The sequence below is a fragment of the Zerene cesonia genome, unplaced genomic scaffold (assembly GCF_012273895.1).
Source record: "Zerene cesonia ecotype Mississippi unplaced genomic scaffold, Zerene_cesonia_1.1 Zces_u006, whole genome shotgun sequence".
In the NCBI taxonomy this organism is placed as follows: Eukaryota; Metazoa; Arthropoda; class Insecta; order Lepidoptera; family Pieridae; genus Zerene; species Zerene cesonia.
Window position 1 is genome coordinate 1,498,971 of NW_024045136.1, and position 17,407 is coordinate 1,516,377.

General features: G+C 39.5%; 1 protein-coding gene across 1 annotated transcript in view; it reads right to left on the reverse strand.

The window, feature by feature from the left end:
- LOC119838896 (protein tramtrack, alpha isoform-like) overlaps nt 1-17,407 on the reverse strand; it is a 58,969-nt gene that overhangs the window by 10,985 nt on the left and 30,577 nt on the right. The window contains exons 3-12 of the mRNA XM_038365039.1: nt 11,134-11,242; nt 7,676-7,829; nt 6,435-6,537; nt 5,503-5,751; nt 3,854-3,929; nt 2,659-2,742; nt 2,234-2,264; nt 1,387-1,543; nt 546-647; nt 5-28 (exon numbers count right to left, since the gene is read on the reverse strand). Of these exons, the coding sequence (XP_038220967.1) occupies nt 5-28; nt 546-647; nt 1,387-1,543; nt 2,234-2,264; nt 2,659-2,742; nt 3,854-3,929; nt 5,503-5,751; nt 6,435-6,537; nt 7,676-7,829; nt 11,134-11,242 (1,089 nt within the window). The remainder of the gene's footprint in view (nt 1-4; nt 29-545; nt 648-1,386; nt 1,544-2,233; nt 2,265-2,658; nt 2,743-3,853; nt 3,930-5,502; nt 5,752-6,434; nt 6,538-7,675; nt 7,830-11,133; nt 11,243-17,407) is intronic.

A 17,407-nucleotide genomic window follows, 5' to 3' on the forward strand; every position in this document is an offset into this window, starting at 1 on the left:
CCGCCGCCGCCGGCGCCGCCTTTTGTCGCTGCAATGCAAGAGAGGAGCTCGTCATCTCTAACTGGCTGTGCCGCGCGGTTTTACACACGTAGCAAATATATAGCCTTATAGGCTAGCTCAATAAATGGGCTATCTAACGCTGAAAGAATTTTTCAAATCGGCCCAGTAGTTGCTAAGATTAGCGCGTTCAAATAAACAAAAAAATTCTTCAGCTTCATAATATTAAGTATAGATTTTGTTGCTGTAATGTGAGAAAAGAGCATATTATATATAGGTATACACATGAAGGAAGAAAGGAAATTGTATACACTATGATATAGACCGTAGAACCGAAGGGTCCTGGGTTCGAGTCACGGTGGAGACGCACAAAACAATGTCTCGATCTGACAGAACACAGAAGGCTGATCACCTATTTGTCCATAAAGAAAATCGATCAGTGTAACAGATGAATATCATCTGCCCCATACCCCACTTTGTGTACACCCACACGAGACTTCCCTATCTTCCCTTTCTATTAAGTCGGTTAAACTCGAAAGCGCACTCACGCTTCAACAACTCCTGGTGCGAAGTGCTCGTTGTTGACGACGAGGAAGAAGCATGCGCACGCGCACCGACCACCGCCATCGCGCTGTCATCCGATTCTTCGTCTGGAAATGGATATAACACAAGTCAAATAATTTATATGAAAAATAAAAATCATATTACCAATATGTATTGTATTTAGTACATACGTATGTATTTTAGTACCAGGCAACCATGACAAACAGCCTACAGTGTCCAATAGCAATTAATATTGCAATTAATTGCTATTGGACACTGTAGGCCGAACTTATAATAGCAATTAATTATTGCACATCTCCGTCCTTTACGTTTAAACAAATAAAACTATTTACTTTACCTACTTAATTATTTATACTATTATACTAGGTTTTTTTATCCTTGCTCAATGCAAATATTTTTAATTAGTACCAGGGCCCTGACCGCGTCCTGGCGCGCCCTGACCGACGCGAGGGGTCGTGGGTTCAAATGTCGATGAGCGGATCGCTTCCTTGGTGTTTTCACTTACCTATTGACCTACTTACATACATACCTACTACTACTTACTTCTAATAATTTCTTGCTCTTTGCAAGTTTTCTCAAGCAGCAAAGTACCAGGGCAGCAAAACGCCGGAGCGGTACTCACCGGCGCTGTTGTCCCCGTCGACGCGCAGCTTGGTATGTAGGAAGGAGCCAATGTCGATGAGCGGATCGCTTCCTTGGTGTTTTCACTTACCTATGTACCTACTTACATACATACCTACTTACTTACTACCTAATTTCTTGCTCTTTGCAAGTTTTCTCAAGCAGCAAAGTACCAGGGCAGCATAACGTCGGAGCGGTACTCACCGGCGCTATTGTCCCCGTCGACGCGCAGCTTGGTGTGCAGGAAGGAGCCGATGTCGGCCGGCGGGTCGGCCCACTCGTCGTCGGAGCCGTCGCGCGACCAGTCGCCGCGCTCCGCTTCGCTCGCGCCCCAACCGACCACGCGTTCCGCTGTTATGTCCTGCGGATCGACGGTGATTGTTCATAGATTATATGCCACAGCGCCATCTAGACTTTTTGTTTTATGTTGGAGTCGAGCACGCCTCAGCGCGAATTGGGCCAGCTCGCAACGGGGGAGTACCACACACCCACAGAAAACTGGCGAAAATCGGCGTGAAATAGCATCATGCTACTGTGTTTCGTACGGCGAGCGGGGTAGACGCAAGGTCCTTTTTCCTTCTCCTCACCCTTCCAGCCCATTCCGTCTTTACACTAGTCAAACCTTTCTTTATCAATTTGCCTACAAAACGGGCAGCGCATCCGCAGAGGCACTACCGCTGCGAATGTGCATGGGCGGTGGTGATCGCTTACCATCAGGCGAACCACCAGCTCAGTTACCCGCTTATGGTTTATTATTACTAGCGGTCCGATCCGACTCCACTCGCGTTATATTTTCTCTTCAAATGAACCATTTCGGAATATTTAATAATTTTAAATAGCACATAATTATAAGAAGAACACTGTATCGTTAGCAGTCAGTTATTTCTATAAGATACTAGGCTACACGCCCTGGATCCGTCCAGGTTTCCAATTTATTTATAAATAATTCAAATTGAAATAAAGAAAGTATATCAGAATTCAAGGAGATACATGCTATCAACGACATATTGTTATTTTTAACAAAAAATACATATTTTTTTGTGATACTCACCAAATTGCCGTGTCTCCATTCTTCCCTTTCCCTGTTGATAAAAAAAAATAGCATTTATAAAGTCGAAAAGAGGCATATATAATATTTATATGTTAAATATCATCTCAAGCAAATAAATGGATAAAATATATCAAACACTATTATAATACTATTTCTGTTATAACGAGAATCAGTTTCAAGATATTTCCAGCATAAGCCTTCACGCTTATTGGTCGCACATACAAACATTATGTACCCTTAAAAACAAACAAACAAACAAAATTAAACCTCCAAATTCCACATAAACTACGCAAACAAAAACTAAACGCTATTAACAATTCACGTGATTTGTAGGTATATTTACCAAAAAAAAAAAGACAAAAAAAATTTCATCGAAAAAAAATTTTTTTTTTTCGTAACTTTAGTAGTTACGAACGTTTACGCACGTTTTTATAGTATGCGCCGAAGATTCGTCGTCCGTGTGCTCAGTGCCGCTGGTCAACCTTTGCCGTTTGGGACTTTGGCTTTCTCTGGGAAATATAATAAAAACAAAAAACTTTTAAACATTCAAAGATAACTTTGATGATAAACGAATTTTTTCGTCCGCGCATCAAAGGAAATTACTATGGGAATAAAATGCTACTAATATTATAAATGCGAAAGTTTGTAAGGATCTGTGTGTGTTTGTTGCTCTTTTACCCAAAAACTACTGAACCGATTGCAATGAAATTTCGTACGTAGACAGCTGGACAACTGGAATAATATATAGGCAACTTTTTATCTCGATATCCCTACGGGATACGGACTTACGCGGGTGAAACCGCGGGGCGCAGCTAGTGTGTCATAATCCTTGGTAAAAAGTAACCTATGTCACTCCAGCTAGCCTCCTGACTGTTTCCAGACACAAAATATAACACAGTATGCGCACAATCGCTGCGTCGCTACGTAAATGACAGACAGACAAACAAACGCACTTTCGCATTTTATTTAATATTGGTAGAATTTATAAAAAATGCGCCTGCGCCCCGCGGTTTCACCAGCGCAAGTCTGTATCCCGTAGGAATATCGGGATAAAAAGTTGCCTATATGTTCCAGTTGCCCAGCTATCCACGTAACAAATTTCATTGCAATCGGTTAAGCAGTTTATGCGTGAAAGAATAACAAACACACACACACATCCTTACAAACTTTCGCTTTTATAATATTAGTAGGAAGTAAAATAGGATTAGACGCTCGTCCCGGCTCCGCCCGGAGTCCTGTTTTATCCCAAAGGAGCATTTAATCGGGTTAAAAAGTATTCTATCACTCAAGTCCCCCATACCCTGCCTGTATACCTTTTCACTTTTCATCAAAATTCGTTCAGTAGCTTAGGCGTGATCGACGGACAAACATACAAACAAACAAACTTTCACATTCATAATGTTTGTGTGAGTGTGGTAAATATATCTACACTTCTATACTAATATAATAATGAGAAAAAGTATTTTTGTTTGTTTGTTTGTACTAGACCGATTTCCAAAACTCATTCACAATCAGAAAGCTGCACGTTCACAGAGTGACATAGCCTATACAGGTACCACGGGCGAAGCCGGGGCGAACAGCTAGCAGCAGGCTATGAAACACATAAAAAACAACACTCACGTGTCCGAGTGATCCCGTTTCAAGAGGCTATTTTTGTTTTCCTTAAGCGGCAACTTTATCAATGGCGGTGGGCCACCTGAAATAAAAAAAAATTTCATATATTTAATTTTAAGTTCTATAGCATTGAAATGCTTTTTATAAATGAGAAATTCTTTTGAAAGAATAGAAAAAATTCGATCACGGGGCGGGATTCGAACCTGCGTTGCTTGCCTAACCGTAGCAACGCCTAGCCTCTCGGCCACCCGTGATCCCAATTAAATTTAAAAAAAAATCTCAATATTTCATATATTCAATGTTTGTCCGTTTATCCTGCTTTCACTCGCAAACGAGCGGTTCTTTGGTGTGATTTTAGAAGATTGGGAGTGATACTTCACTTCGTATATACATCTCATTCTCTGATCCATTATAACGCGCATTTTAATCACTATATCATCATCATCATCATCATCATCATCAGCCCATATATGTTCCCACTGCTGGGACACAGGCCTCCTATGAGGGTTCGGGCCATAATCCACCACGCTGGCCAAGTGCGGGTTGGCAGATGTCACATGTCGTCGAACTTTTGATTCTTGGACATGCCGGTTTCCGCACGATGTTTTCCTTCACCGTTTCAAGCTTAGCAATCAAATGCTTTATGAGTAATTTTTAAATAGGCAATATGGCAAAAGGACACGGGTTCGAATCCAGCCTCGTGATTTTTTTTTTACCATTTATATAATGATTATTACTACTAATTACTAATTTATACTAATTTCTCATTTATACAGCATTTCAAGCTATAAAAATAAACATTACTAGCTGTGACCCGCGGTTGAAACCGCGTAAGTCCGTATCCCGTAGGAATATCGGTATAAAAAGTGCCTGTGTTATTTCAGTTGTCCAGCTATCTACGAAGCGAATAGTATTATTATTCACCAATAGATGTCAGGAAAAAAAAACACGAATAAAACACGAATATGACATTATTTCAGTTGTCCAGCTGTCTACGAAGCAAAATAGTATTACTATTCACCAATAGATGTCAGGGAAAAAAAAACACGAATAAAACACGAATATGACATTTTCTAAAAAAAATTCCTAGCTAGATCGATTTATCGCCCTCGAAAACCCCTATATACTAAATTTCATGAAAATCGTTGGAGCCGATACCGAGATCCCAATTATATATATATATATATATATATATATATATATATATACAAGAATTGCTCGTTTAAAGGTATAAGATAAACAAAATCTAACTACAACGTTATAAATTCTGATACATGGCGCTTACATTAAAAACGTGTTCTTTGAGCACGCGAGTGCAGCCGCGGGGCAATAGCTAGTTATATTTGTATCTATCGAGTTATCAGCGAGCGTGGTCACGCGTTAACAGTAGTAAAAGTATTTAAGAGTGTGCAAATAGCACCGCTACGATATACGACTCTTTTCCTTACCCTACCCAGTCCTTTCCTTTATCCCCTCCATTTATCCTTTCCTTATCCCTATACAGTTAAATCGGCAATCCATTAGCACAGGCATAACGAAGGCGAGTTCGATGTCGGACTACAGAAATACAAAATGCACACACCTAATTTCCAATGTCGGATAATTGCCTACAATTAAACACAAGAGTATGCAATGTCTACATGATGGACTCTCACCATTTATACTACATTTCTCCTTTCCGATGTCGTCGTCTTCGCTTTTGAACTGTATCCTATCCGGAAACCTGACGTCCGCGTCGCTCTTCGAGTTGAAATTCGGTTTCACGTCGGGCGTATTCCTGCAGTCGGGTGTACTCTTACAGTCGGGTGTACTCTTCAAGTCGGGTGTATACCTGACGTCGGATGTATTCCTGTCGGTTGGCTTATCAACATCGGGCTTGGACATTTGCGTTGCGGTCACTGCTCCTGGAAATTGTTGTGTTATTTATGTAAAATAATAACAAATAATATTATGATAAAATAGTATTTTATGTCATAAGCGGGCAACTGAGCTTTTGGTTCGCCTGATAAGTAAGCGATCACCATTGCCCATGGACATTTGCATAGTGCCTCTGCGAATGCGCTGCCCCGGTTTAAGGGAAAGGAGAAAGGGATAGGGAAAAGATTGGCTGGGAAGGGTGAGGAAAAGAAAACGGGCGCCTCCGTTTGTTATTCTTTCACGTCGCAACGGAGCGATTTTTCTGTGTGATTTTTGTATCTGGAGATAGCTGGGAGGAAACCACGGGCGGTAAGGTAGTGTATCTATTCTATACTGATATTATGAATAGGAATAGATTTCCATTTTGTGTTTGTTTGTTACGACTTAAGTACCTCGAAAGCTATTTGACTTATAAATGGAGATAGAGCCTCTGCGGTGCGTTGCCCGCTATTATGAGGTAAAGCGTAAGGAAAGGTTTGACGACTGGAATGAAGGAATGGACTGAGAAGGGTGGGGAAAAGGCCTCCGGCTCCTTCACTCTCCGAACATTAGGATAACACATTAGGATACTACAATTTCACGCCGGTATTCTGTGGGGAGTGTGGTAGCGTCCCCAGTGCAAGATGGCCCGATTCGTGCCGAAGCGTGTTCACCTCCTACCCTCTCTTACCTGTGGTACAATCGGGCGGCTCGTCCTTGTTACTCCACCGGATGTCCGTGAGCCCCTTTATCCGGAGCTCCTCGGCCGTTTTCAGGAGACCAGCTAGCTGCGACTGAAAAGACAAATCAAACATAAGTTGGATAAGTTAGGGATATGTAAAGCAATCAATGTGGAACGAATGGGTGAGGAAAGAGGACTAAAGAGAGCATACTTAGGCCGACCATCGGGTCGACGCCCGGACGACCTAAGTATCGCTGGCGCGATCGAGTTAGGCGTGCTAAAAGCAAACATTTGGCGAGAAACCGCGCAGGACCGGGAAAGATGGAGAGTTCTCATCTCGGAGGCCAAGACCCACTTCGGGATTTCAGCGCCACAGGAGTAAGTAAAGCAATCAGTTTTATGGGAGCCCGCTTTGAGCATTCATCGTATCCAGGGCTGTTACCAAGAAGTTTAAAAGCAGTATATATCCCAGTGAAACAAGTGATGGCACAAGGTGACCTGTACACATAGCTGTGTCATTTTTCCACATTGGAATCAGTATTGCTTGAAGATTTCATGGCAATCCCCCTGTTTATAATATTGCTGTTGTAGCGACTACGGAAACAAATTATCTGTGAAAATTTCAACTATCATGGTTTATGAGACACAACTCGATGACAAAGAGACAAACAGTAAAGTCTAATTTATCATTAAACGGAGTTTCGTTTAAAATCTGCGTACGGAACCCTAAAGTTGAGTAACTCTAAAGAAAGAAACCTTTCTTTACTTAGACACTTATGAAATAAGTTTTTTTTATAGATTTAAGAGCTGAATTCATCTAGCAAATCAAATATCTTGAAGCACCTTACATACTCGACTAGGACTACGACTCAAGCGGTGTACGTTCGTCTCCATTGTGTATATACTACAACCTAGACGAAAAGTGCGTTAAAGTAAATAATAATAAATAAAAATTTCTTTATTTGCCTTCACAATCATAAAACTACTGAGTAGTATTAACGTTGTGAAAGACTAGTGTCTGAAGTAGGTCGTCAAAGACCTGTAGTACAGATCACTAGCCCCCCTCGCGGATAGCACTACTAGTAGGAAAGGTAATGTGATACAATTAAGAAGAATAACAAAAATTGCACTTAAGCTAAAATTTAAAATACAGTTCAAAGTGTTCGCCATCTACCACTAACAACGGGTCACCTAGGGATCCAACTTGTACTATACTAAAACCATCGACTGCGACTACGACTACGACTCACGTGGTGCACGCTCATCTCGCCCGTGTACATGTAGTCGAGCAGCGCGCGCACGTGCTTCGGTTCGGCGCCATCTATCACCAGCACCGGTTCGCCGAGCGACTCGTGCGCGCCCAGCAGCGCGCCGAGCAGTTCCGAGCACGCCGCGAGCACGACTCTGTAAATGAATTTGGATAGATAGTTATTTTCAATCGATATATTAAAAATATATATATATATATATATATATACGAAACGAAATACAATACGAAAATATTAAAAAAAAAAACGCAAAATCTGCTCCAATCAAGGAAACTAGCGCTGAACCCGTTACCGTGTGCGTTTTAGAAAAAATAATTACAAATTATAATAAAACTATTCACCATAACAGTTATTATATGCGTGAATTCTTCTTAAACAATACAATAACGCTAATAGCATGCGAGAAACTAGTCATAGTTTAAGATTCGGGCGTTGATAACGCTATCGACGGCAGAGGTGTTAGAATTTTTGTATGTTTTCGAGCGAGCGAGAAACTTTCGAATTACATATTTATTTTTTATTTTTTTGCTTTAAGGCGTTTATTTGCCAAATGTTTTTGTAATTAATCATTGATAAGAGATTGAGATATGAGTATACGTTTTTTAATATACACGTGTATAAATTTTTAGCTTAGTTAGTGTTATATAAGACTAGTTGCGCCCCGCGGTTTCACCCGCGTAAATCCGTATCCCGACCGAATATTGGGATAAAAAGTTACCCATGTGTTATTCCAGTTGTCCAGCTATGTACGTACCAAATTTCATTGCAATCGGTTCACTAGTTTTTGCGTGAAAGAGTAACAAACATACACATACACAAATACACATATATCTATCCTTACAAACTTTCGCATTTATAATGTTAGTAGAATAGGATAGGATATAGATATTAAGATATGCATTATTCGTGATACGTTCTCCTTTCACACGATCTGTCGCGTAAACAGCTTCGTAGCGTTTGGATTGCGAAATGTCGTTACGATTCTATCCGCCGTCCATATTGCGGCTCTACGTAAGATGCCTTAATGTAGTGCCATAATTGAGACCATTGAGAGTTTTCAAGTACCACACCCCCACAGAAAACCGGCGTGAAATAGTGGCATACCACTGTGTTTCGTACAGTGAGTGGGGGAGCCGGAGGCCCGTTTCCTTTTCCTGATCCACCCTAGTCCATTCCTTCTTTCCAGTCGTTAATCCTTTCCTTTTCCCTTACCCCATAAAAGCGGACAGCGCATTTGCAGAGGTACTACCTTTGCGAATGTTTATGGGCGGTGGTGATAGCTTACCATCAGGCGAACCACCAGCTCAGTTGCCCGCTATGTCATAAAAAAAAAGAAAAAAAGGCCAGAAAGCGCCCTCTTGGCGTAGCCAAAAACCAGGCATGCACATATGATTTTTACACGAAAAGGCGGGCGAAGCCGTGTGCGGGGACGCTGGTACAAGAAATACCCAAGTGAGTTTGTTTGTCTTTATTTTACGTTTCAACGGAGCGATTTTTCCATGCGATTATTGCGTCTCGACATGGTTTGGAGGCTGCAAGATTATATTTTACTAAGCTTTTGCCTGCGGCTTCACACGTTTTAATTCATAGTAGTTTAATCGATATCATTACACTCGTACATATGTAACTTCCTCTTGAATCACTCTATCTAGTAAAAAAAGCATAAATACATAGGGACAAACGCGGGAAGTGTCTTTGCTTTATACTATATATAGTGATTAAGACATAATTTTAACTTATCGTTGCGGCGAAAACAGCGAAAGACCATTTTTCTTTACCTCTGACCTCGAGTAATTTCTCATTATCAAGCATCAGAATCAGAGGGGCAAATTCGATATTTTCTTTTGAATTATATTTCAAACTACATTGCCAATTCAGTATTGAGATGTTCTGTCTCAAATATACTGAGTGGCATCCTTTTTTGGCGCACGCAACCATTCGTAATTTATCTATTTCTTTTTTCGTTCTCTTATTATGTTTTTTTTTTCATTTGATTTTTTTATGTATTGTTACTATTTTGTGTGTTTGTGTGTGTTAAAATAAATTGTTATTTCTTTCTTTCTTTCAATTTTCAGCTGAATCGAACCTATTGTGATACCGCTCTTATTACTTGGTCTTATTTGACCGGACTCTTAATGATAATAAACCGTTATTGGTTCCGCTATAAAATTATTTCGTTTTTTTTTATCATGCGATTTTAAACAATATCCCATTCACGAGTAAGATCTAATGTTATAGGAGATATTCTCTTGGTACAAAATTTCATCCCCTATTTTATCCTCTTGGCGGCAGAATCTATAAAATCCATTCTTCATCATCATCAGCCTATATATGTTGCCACTTCTGGGACACAGGCCTCCTATCAGGATACAGGCCATAATCCACCACGCTGGCCACTTGCGGGTTGGCAGATATCACATGTCGTCGAACTTTTGATTCTCGGACATGCCGGTTTCTTCACGATGTTTTCCTTCACTGTTTTAAGCAGTGGTGATGTTATCTACGTGTGTGCAGATAAATTGAAAAATCAATTTATTTCCTGCACGCTCGCCCATCTCGAACCCCGACTTATCGATTTTGATGTCCGAGTCCGAGTCTCGCCACTGAGCCTGCTTTTTATATCCTTTCTTATTGGATGTCTATATCATAATTTCTGCCCGATTGATCCGAGTCGTTTGGCGCGTAGGTAGATAGATAGATAGATAGATAGATAGATAGATAAGTCAGTCAGTCACCTCTGATGATATATATTAATTAAAGTTTATCCTTCTGTTACACCGGAAATCATTAACATATTATGATACAGTTACGACTATATTTTATATTAAATTTACCAAGAGTTAGCCATTAAAAACTAATTCAGAATAAAAGTACTACAATAAATTTCAAGTCTAGAACATAGTTTTATACGATCAATATCCTTAATACTATTCTTACCACGGACGCAAAAAGAGGGATGTTACAAGTCTGACTTCGATGGCTGTCTTACTAAAATTTTATTAAACTGACAAAAAGTGTTATATCATTAATGTTTTTATTTAAATTCAATCATTAAAACATTTTATAAAATACATGAGTACACAATTAGAAAGAAAGAAAGAAAGATAGAATGTTTATTTAACACCACCACATTTACAAACAGTTATATTAAAATAAAAAAGTTAACTTATGACTAATCGGTGTGGTGCTAAAAGGGGTAACTACTCAGCATATGCTACGCGTAATGCGCAGCGCTGATTTTCAGTAGCCCCTTGTTGGAGTGCCAGTCAGGAGAAATAAACATACATGCATACATTATATAAACAATACAAACATACTTATAGATATTTTAAAAGCAAATTGGTATTTAAACTAAATATTATATGTATTAGTAGGAAATAATTAAGCAAATATTCAATCGACGTTATACCTTCATATAAAAGGAACAACAAGGGACCAACCTGTGAGCCCTGAGGGACACCCCACGTATATTCTGCGGATCGACATCCTTGTTAGACACTTGCGTTGCGAAATTCGGCGAACAGTACAGCGTCACGTCGCAGAAACGTTCTGAAAATGGACAATCGATAGCTTAAATTTAATTTTTAGTTTTATAGCATTGAAATGTTTTTATAAAAGAGAAATTTTTTTGAAATAATAGACAAAAATTCGATCACGGGGCGGGATTCGAACCCGCGTTTCTTGCCTAACCGAAAGAGTGGAAGAAATTCGATTACTGTGGCGGGATCACGGGTGGCCGAGAGGCTAGGCGTTGCTACGGTTAGGCAAGAAACGCGGGTTCGAATCCCGCCCCGTGAACGAATTTTTTCTATTCTTTAAAAAAAAATCTCAATTGATAGCTTAATTAATATTATTCGTGTATATGTGTTATTTAATACTTTATAATGTGTTTAATGAGTGGGAATGATTCTAGTTTCAATTTCAATAATACCTACATTGTTAACATTATATTATAAACTATTAACCTTATTTTATTATTATTCATTAAGCAATTATTGACACAATCATTTGTAATGTGCAAGGAATTCCAAAAACTATATAATTAATCTATCGATCAATGAATACCCCAATAATTTTCATTTCCTACTTTATCCTTTTGGAGGAGGAATTTATCAAAATCATTTCTTGGCAGATACCTACATCATAGTGACTATCTTTATGTCTAATGTAAACATGTATTGTCCCACTCTAATATTATAAATGCGAAACTTTGTAAGGATGTGTGTATGTATGTTAGTTACACTTTCACGCAAAAACTACTGAACCGATTGCAATGAAATTTCGTACGTAGATAGCTGGACACTTTTTACTCCGATATTCCTACGGGTTACGGACTTACGCGGGGCACAACTAGTATAAAATATAAGCGAAGCTAGCGCGTCGATTAATGGTTTTTTTTTTCATATATAACTGTCTAAATTCTGACGTCGTTACCAAAATCAGTGGTTGTAAGACAACCATAACTCCCAACTGTTAAATGTACACATATATTTATTTATTACTCAGATGCTGTGTTGATAATTCATTAATATTTCAATGAATAAAGTAATTTCCGTTGAATGCGAAGCCGGACGCCCATAAATAACGCGAGACATCTTTGAGGATAACTTAAGTCATCGATCTGTTAGATTGTTATAAGCTCGCAAACTGGTGAACGGATCGTCGTGAGGTTTCCGTCATAGGCAAACTAATATGAAAGTGTAAATATATCATCATCATCATCATCAGTACATATATATTGTTCCCACTGCTAGGACACAGGTTCAGGCCACAATCCACCACGCTGGCCAAGTGCGGGTTGGCAGATGTCACATGTCGTCGAACTTTTGATTCTCGGACATGCCGGTTTCCTCACGATGTTTTCCTTCACCGTTTTAAGATACATGATTTGTTAAGTTTGTTCCGTTAATAGTCGTAAATGGCTCCCATATAAATGCGATAGTTTGTAAGAATCGATTTCTGTTACTCAGTATGAAATTTGATACAGAGATAGATAATGGTCTAGATTAGCACATCCTATCCTACTAATATTATAAATGCGAAAGTTCTTAAGAATGTGTGTGTGTTTGTTGTTCTTTCACGCAAAAACTACTGAACCGGTTGCAATGAAATATGGCACGTGGTTAGCTGGACAACTGGAATAACATATAGGCAACTTTTTATCCCGATATTCCTACGCGATACGGACTTGCGCGGGTGAAACCGCGGGGCGCAGCTAGTAGGCTATATTTTAGTCGGGTACAAAGCGAGTGAAGCCACAGGCTCCAGCCAGTGATGAATACTATGAGTATGAAAGATCTTACTATCTTTATTGGTTTATCGTTAACCTTTTTTCGATAAAAAAAAATAAAATAAGGACAATCTAATTTTTTTTTGACATGTGATGGACATGGACTGACATGGAAAGAAGCTCACTAATTATTCTCTAATACCATCTAATGTGCGCATTATATCATATATGTGACCAGCGCTTAAAACGGAAGCACTTTTTTTCTACTTTATTCTATCCAATCAAACTATCTTACTACATTAATACTGGATTAATAATTTAATTTTTACGAGTGTCCGGTGGGCCTAGTTTGGACATACCCATAGAAAAAAAGAACGGTCAAGCGCGAGTCGGACGCTCGAGTTCCGTGCAAAAAAGCTAAAAATCAACTGCACAAAAAAAAAAATGGTCACCCATCCAATTTACGACCGTGCCAAACGTTGCTTAACATTGATCATCGTTTGTTGCATAGAAATACACAAATGCGTGAAAATGTCATCTATCATCATCCAAGTACCAGGTTTCGTGAGGCAGGCAGACGATAAATGATAGACAGACGCACCGTTTAATTACGGAACCCTAAAAAGTGACAGATTTATAGACAATGCGTGTGAAAGAATGTAATCGAATTACGTAATTAAAAAAAAATCCAGATGCCGTTAAAAAAAATATTTAAAAATATTTACATTAACTACATATTTTATTAGGTGGGATTTTTAATACATAGTATATTTAAAATTTAATTACATCTCATCTATATTATCTTACATATATAAATAACGTGTCACGTTGTTTGTCCGCGATGTACATATAAACTACTCAACAGATTTAAATGAAATTTGCACACCATGTGCAATTTTAACCAACTCAAAAGATGTGATAGTTTATATTATTGCAATTCCGATAAATGACTACCCGGACGGAGCTGGGGCGAGCAGCTAGTTTTTATATATAACAGTATACGTAAGCATTAAGCACTAAGAACAATCTCATAAAATTCTCCTCTGTAGAGTTTAATTTTAATAGTGTCATCTGTTACTCTTTCCGGGAGGCCTAGGTCCAACAGTGGACGTCCTCAATACGGCTGTAACGAGGCCCACTGTACCACAAAAAAGTATCTTATTCAGCTTCAGCCAAGTATACAGGCTTCCGGCTCCCCCGATCTCGGTACGAAACACAGTAGCACGCTACTACTGCCCGCCGTTCTCCTGTGCGCCTGCGCCTGCGCAATTCGTGACGAAGCGCGCTCGACTCCCACATAATATTGATACTATATTAAGTGGGAGTGTATTATAGTCTAGTCTAGAGTCGGAGGCCCATTTCGCTTTCCTTAGCCTTCCTAGTCCTTTCCTTTATTCATCTCGTCAATCCTTTCTTAATCCCTTCCGAATTTAATTTAATTTGTGGAGGCGTAAGGTATGCAATTGGCGTTACGCCTCTTCAAATGTTCACGGGCGGTGGTAGCGCTTACCAACAGACGTCCCACATAACTACGCAACGGATTTTGATGGACTTTTCTAAGACAAGTAGTGATGCAAGAGGAAGGTTTAAACAACACTAACACCTATTAAACTACTCCGAATTTAATGCATGCGAAAGCTAGTAATATTATAGAAAGCTAGTAATGTAATAATGTGTATATACATATACATATATGTACTGTCTATGAATTAAATATATTTTTTGTGAGACACAATTCCGTTTCATCGATGACGTTTTTTGCTACAGTTTCATGTTTTGAACCGCCTCGTTGGTACAGTCGTTAACGCGTGAGCGCAAAACCGAGGAATCCTGGGTTCGATTCCCGGTGGGGACGCACAAAAAAAATGTCTCGGCTTGGCAGGACACAGAAGGCTGATCACCTACTTGTCCATAAAGACAATCGATCAGTGAAACAGATGTATATCATCTGCCCCATAACCCAGTAGCGGACACGGGACTTCACTTCTTCATATTTTGAACTTCAGGAATTTAACACCTAACAATCCAGTTTTAGAGTTCAAATTACCTCGCCGCACATCGCTGAGCACATTTTACATCTCTCAGTAATTTAAATTCGTTATAACATCAAAAACAACAAATTCAATAAATTCAATCAGTTTTTTTTTATAATTAAAATGAGCTTCGACTAATTATTTTTGACTAATTTGTATGGTCGGCAATACATTTTCAACTACACACGTTTCGTCGTGAGTACACAATTTAAACGACAACTAAAACACTATTTACTGTTTTACATAACGACTATTTTTGTGTCCTATTCATCATCAGCCCATACACGTTCCTACTGCTGGGACACAGGCCTCCTATGACGTTTCAGGCCATAATCCACCAGCGCTGGTCAAATGCGTGTTGGCAGCTGATGTCACATGTCGTCGAACTTTTTGACTCTCGGACATGCCGGTTCCCTCACGGTGGTTTCCTTCACCGTTTCGTGCAGTGGTGTTGTGTGCTGTCGTTACGCTTTTATTAGCTTCACCTGTATGTTTGTATGCAACCGATTCGGACCTCCTTTAGATTCGATTTTTTCGCGTTTTTTTCGGACTGCATTAATTCAAACTTTATACACTTGTCAACTTCGTACAATTTATTATCCTACTAGAAGATCGTCCCGTCTCCGCTCTGTTATCAAGATTCCAATTTTATCCCATGGGAGCTTTTTATCGGGATAAAAAGGGATCTATGTATGCCATGTCTGTATGCCAAATTTCATCAAAATCCGTTCAACAGCTTCAGAGTGATTGTCGAACAAACATCCAAACAAATAAACTTATAGTATGTAGCGTGGATGGATGGAAGTATGTACGGATGTTTGTTAATCTTTCACCCAAAAACTAACAACTAACTGTACTGTAATAACACATAGTGCAACTTTTTCTTCCGATATTCCTACGGGATACAGACTTACGCGGGTGAAACCGCGGGGCGCAGCTAGTTTACAATATTAGCGGCAAGTGTGATGATATACATATTTATCAGTTCATTCGAAACGAATTATCGTTAATAGACAATCCAATCGTACGCAAGCATCCGCCGCGTTCCGAAAGCCGTCCGTAACAACGACAACTCCCCAACGGGTCGACAGCACGGCCAAACGCAACGATTACGTTCGACCAGCACCGCAGTCGCCTCATTGTCGGCTCAATCAACATCGACGCAATACAATATGCAGAACCGGCACCTCCAGTCGCTCTAGGAAGGAACAAGCGCCGAGATAACGATCGAGCGACGATAATAATCGGGCATAAGCTGTACGATTTATTGGCCGTTGCGATAATATGAATGACTAGCTGTGCCCCGCGGTTTCACCCGTGTAAGTCCGTATCCCGTAGGAATATCGGAATAAAAAGTTGCCTATATGTTATTCCAGTTATCCAGCTGTCTACGTACTAAATTTCATTGCAATTGGTTCAGTAGTTTTTACGTGAAAGAGTAACAAACATCCATACATCCATACAAACTTTCGCATTTATAATATTAATAGGATAATAAATTATTGAAATAATGGATCCTTATTTCCCAACCGAACGTGTTTGGGCGAGAGGTTTTTATCTAGCGTGAGATCTGAATCCTAGATAGATAAGCTTTGGAGATAAATTTATTACTAATTAATGCATATGAATGTTTTTGTAACGGAAGCATCGTAGACTAGTACCACGCACAGGCATCGCTCGTCTCGTCCTTATTAACCTCATCATCATTAGCCCATATATGTTCCCAGTGCAGAGACACAAGCCTCATGGGAAGGGGTTCAGGCCATTACCCCACGAGTAACCATGCATAGGTTGGCAGATGTCACATGGCTACCGAGGTAGGAAGGTAGAATTAATTAGAACTTAACTTAATTAGACTGGCCGGCCGGTAAGGCCCGATCGAATGACGTTGGAAAGTCGTTTATATACCCTATAGTAAAAACATTTCACTTGCGCGATTCAGAGTAATGGATCGCTTAATTCCTTCGAACCTTTTATTCTTCATGCCCATGCCCATGCCTGGCTTCCTTATAATGTTTTTCCTTCACCGTTTCGTGCGTGCGATGCGGAAGATAATAGAACATTATATGAAATATGACATCTCCACCTAGATTCAAGTTATCATCTTTATATCTGCCTTCCGAACCGGTATTAAATTTTATAACTGTGTAATATGACGATTCAAAAGTGCTTCTATATTCTATAACAAGTCTAGTTGAATGAATAAATGTTTGAGTTTGAGTTTATACTGGGCCGAGAGAACAATATAACAATATTTTATTTTTATCTCATAGCAGGCATTTGAGCTGGTTGTTCGCCTGATGGGAAGCGTACATGTACCTATACCTATAGATAGATATTCGCAGAGGTAGGCCTATGCAAATGCACTGCAGCTTTATAACTAGCTGCGCCCCGCGGTTTCACCCGCGTAAGTCTGTATACCGTAGGGATATCGGGATAAAACTTGCCTAT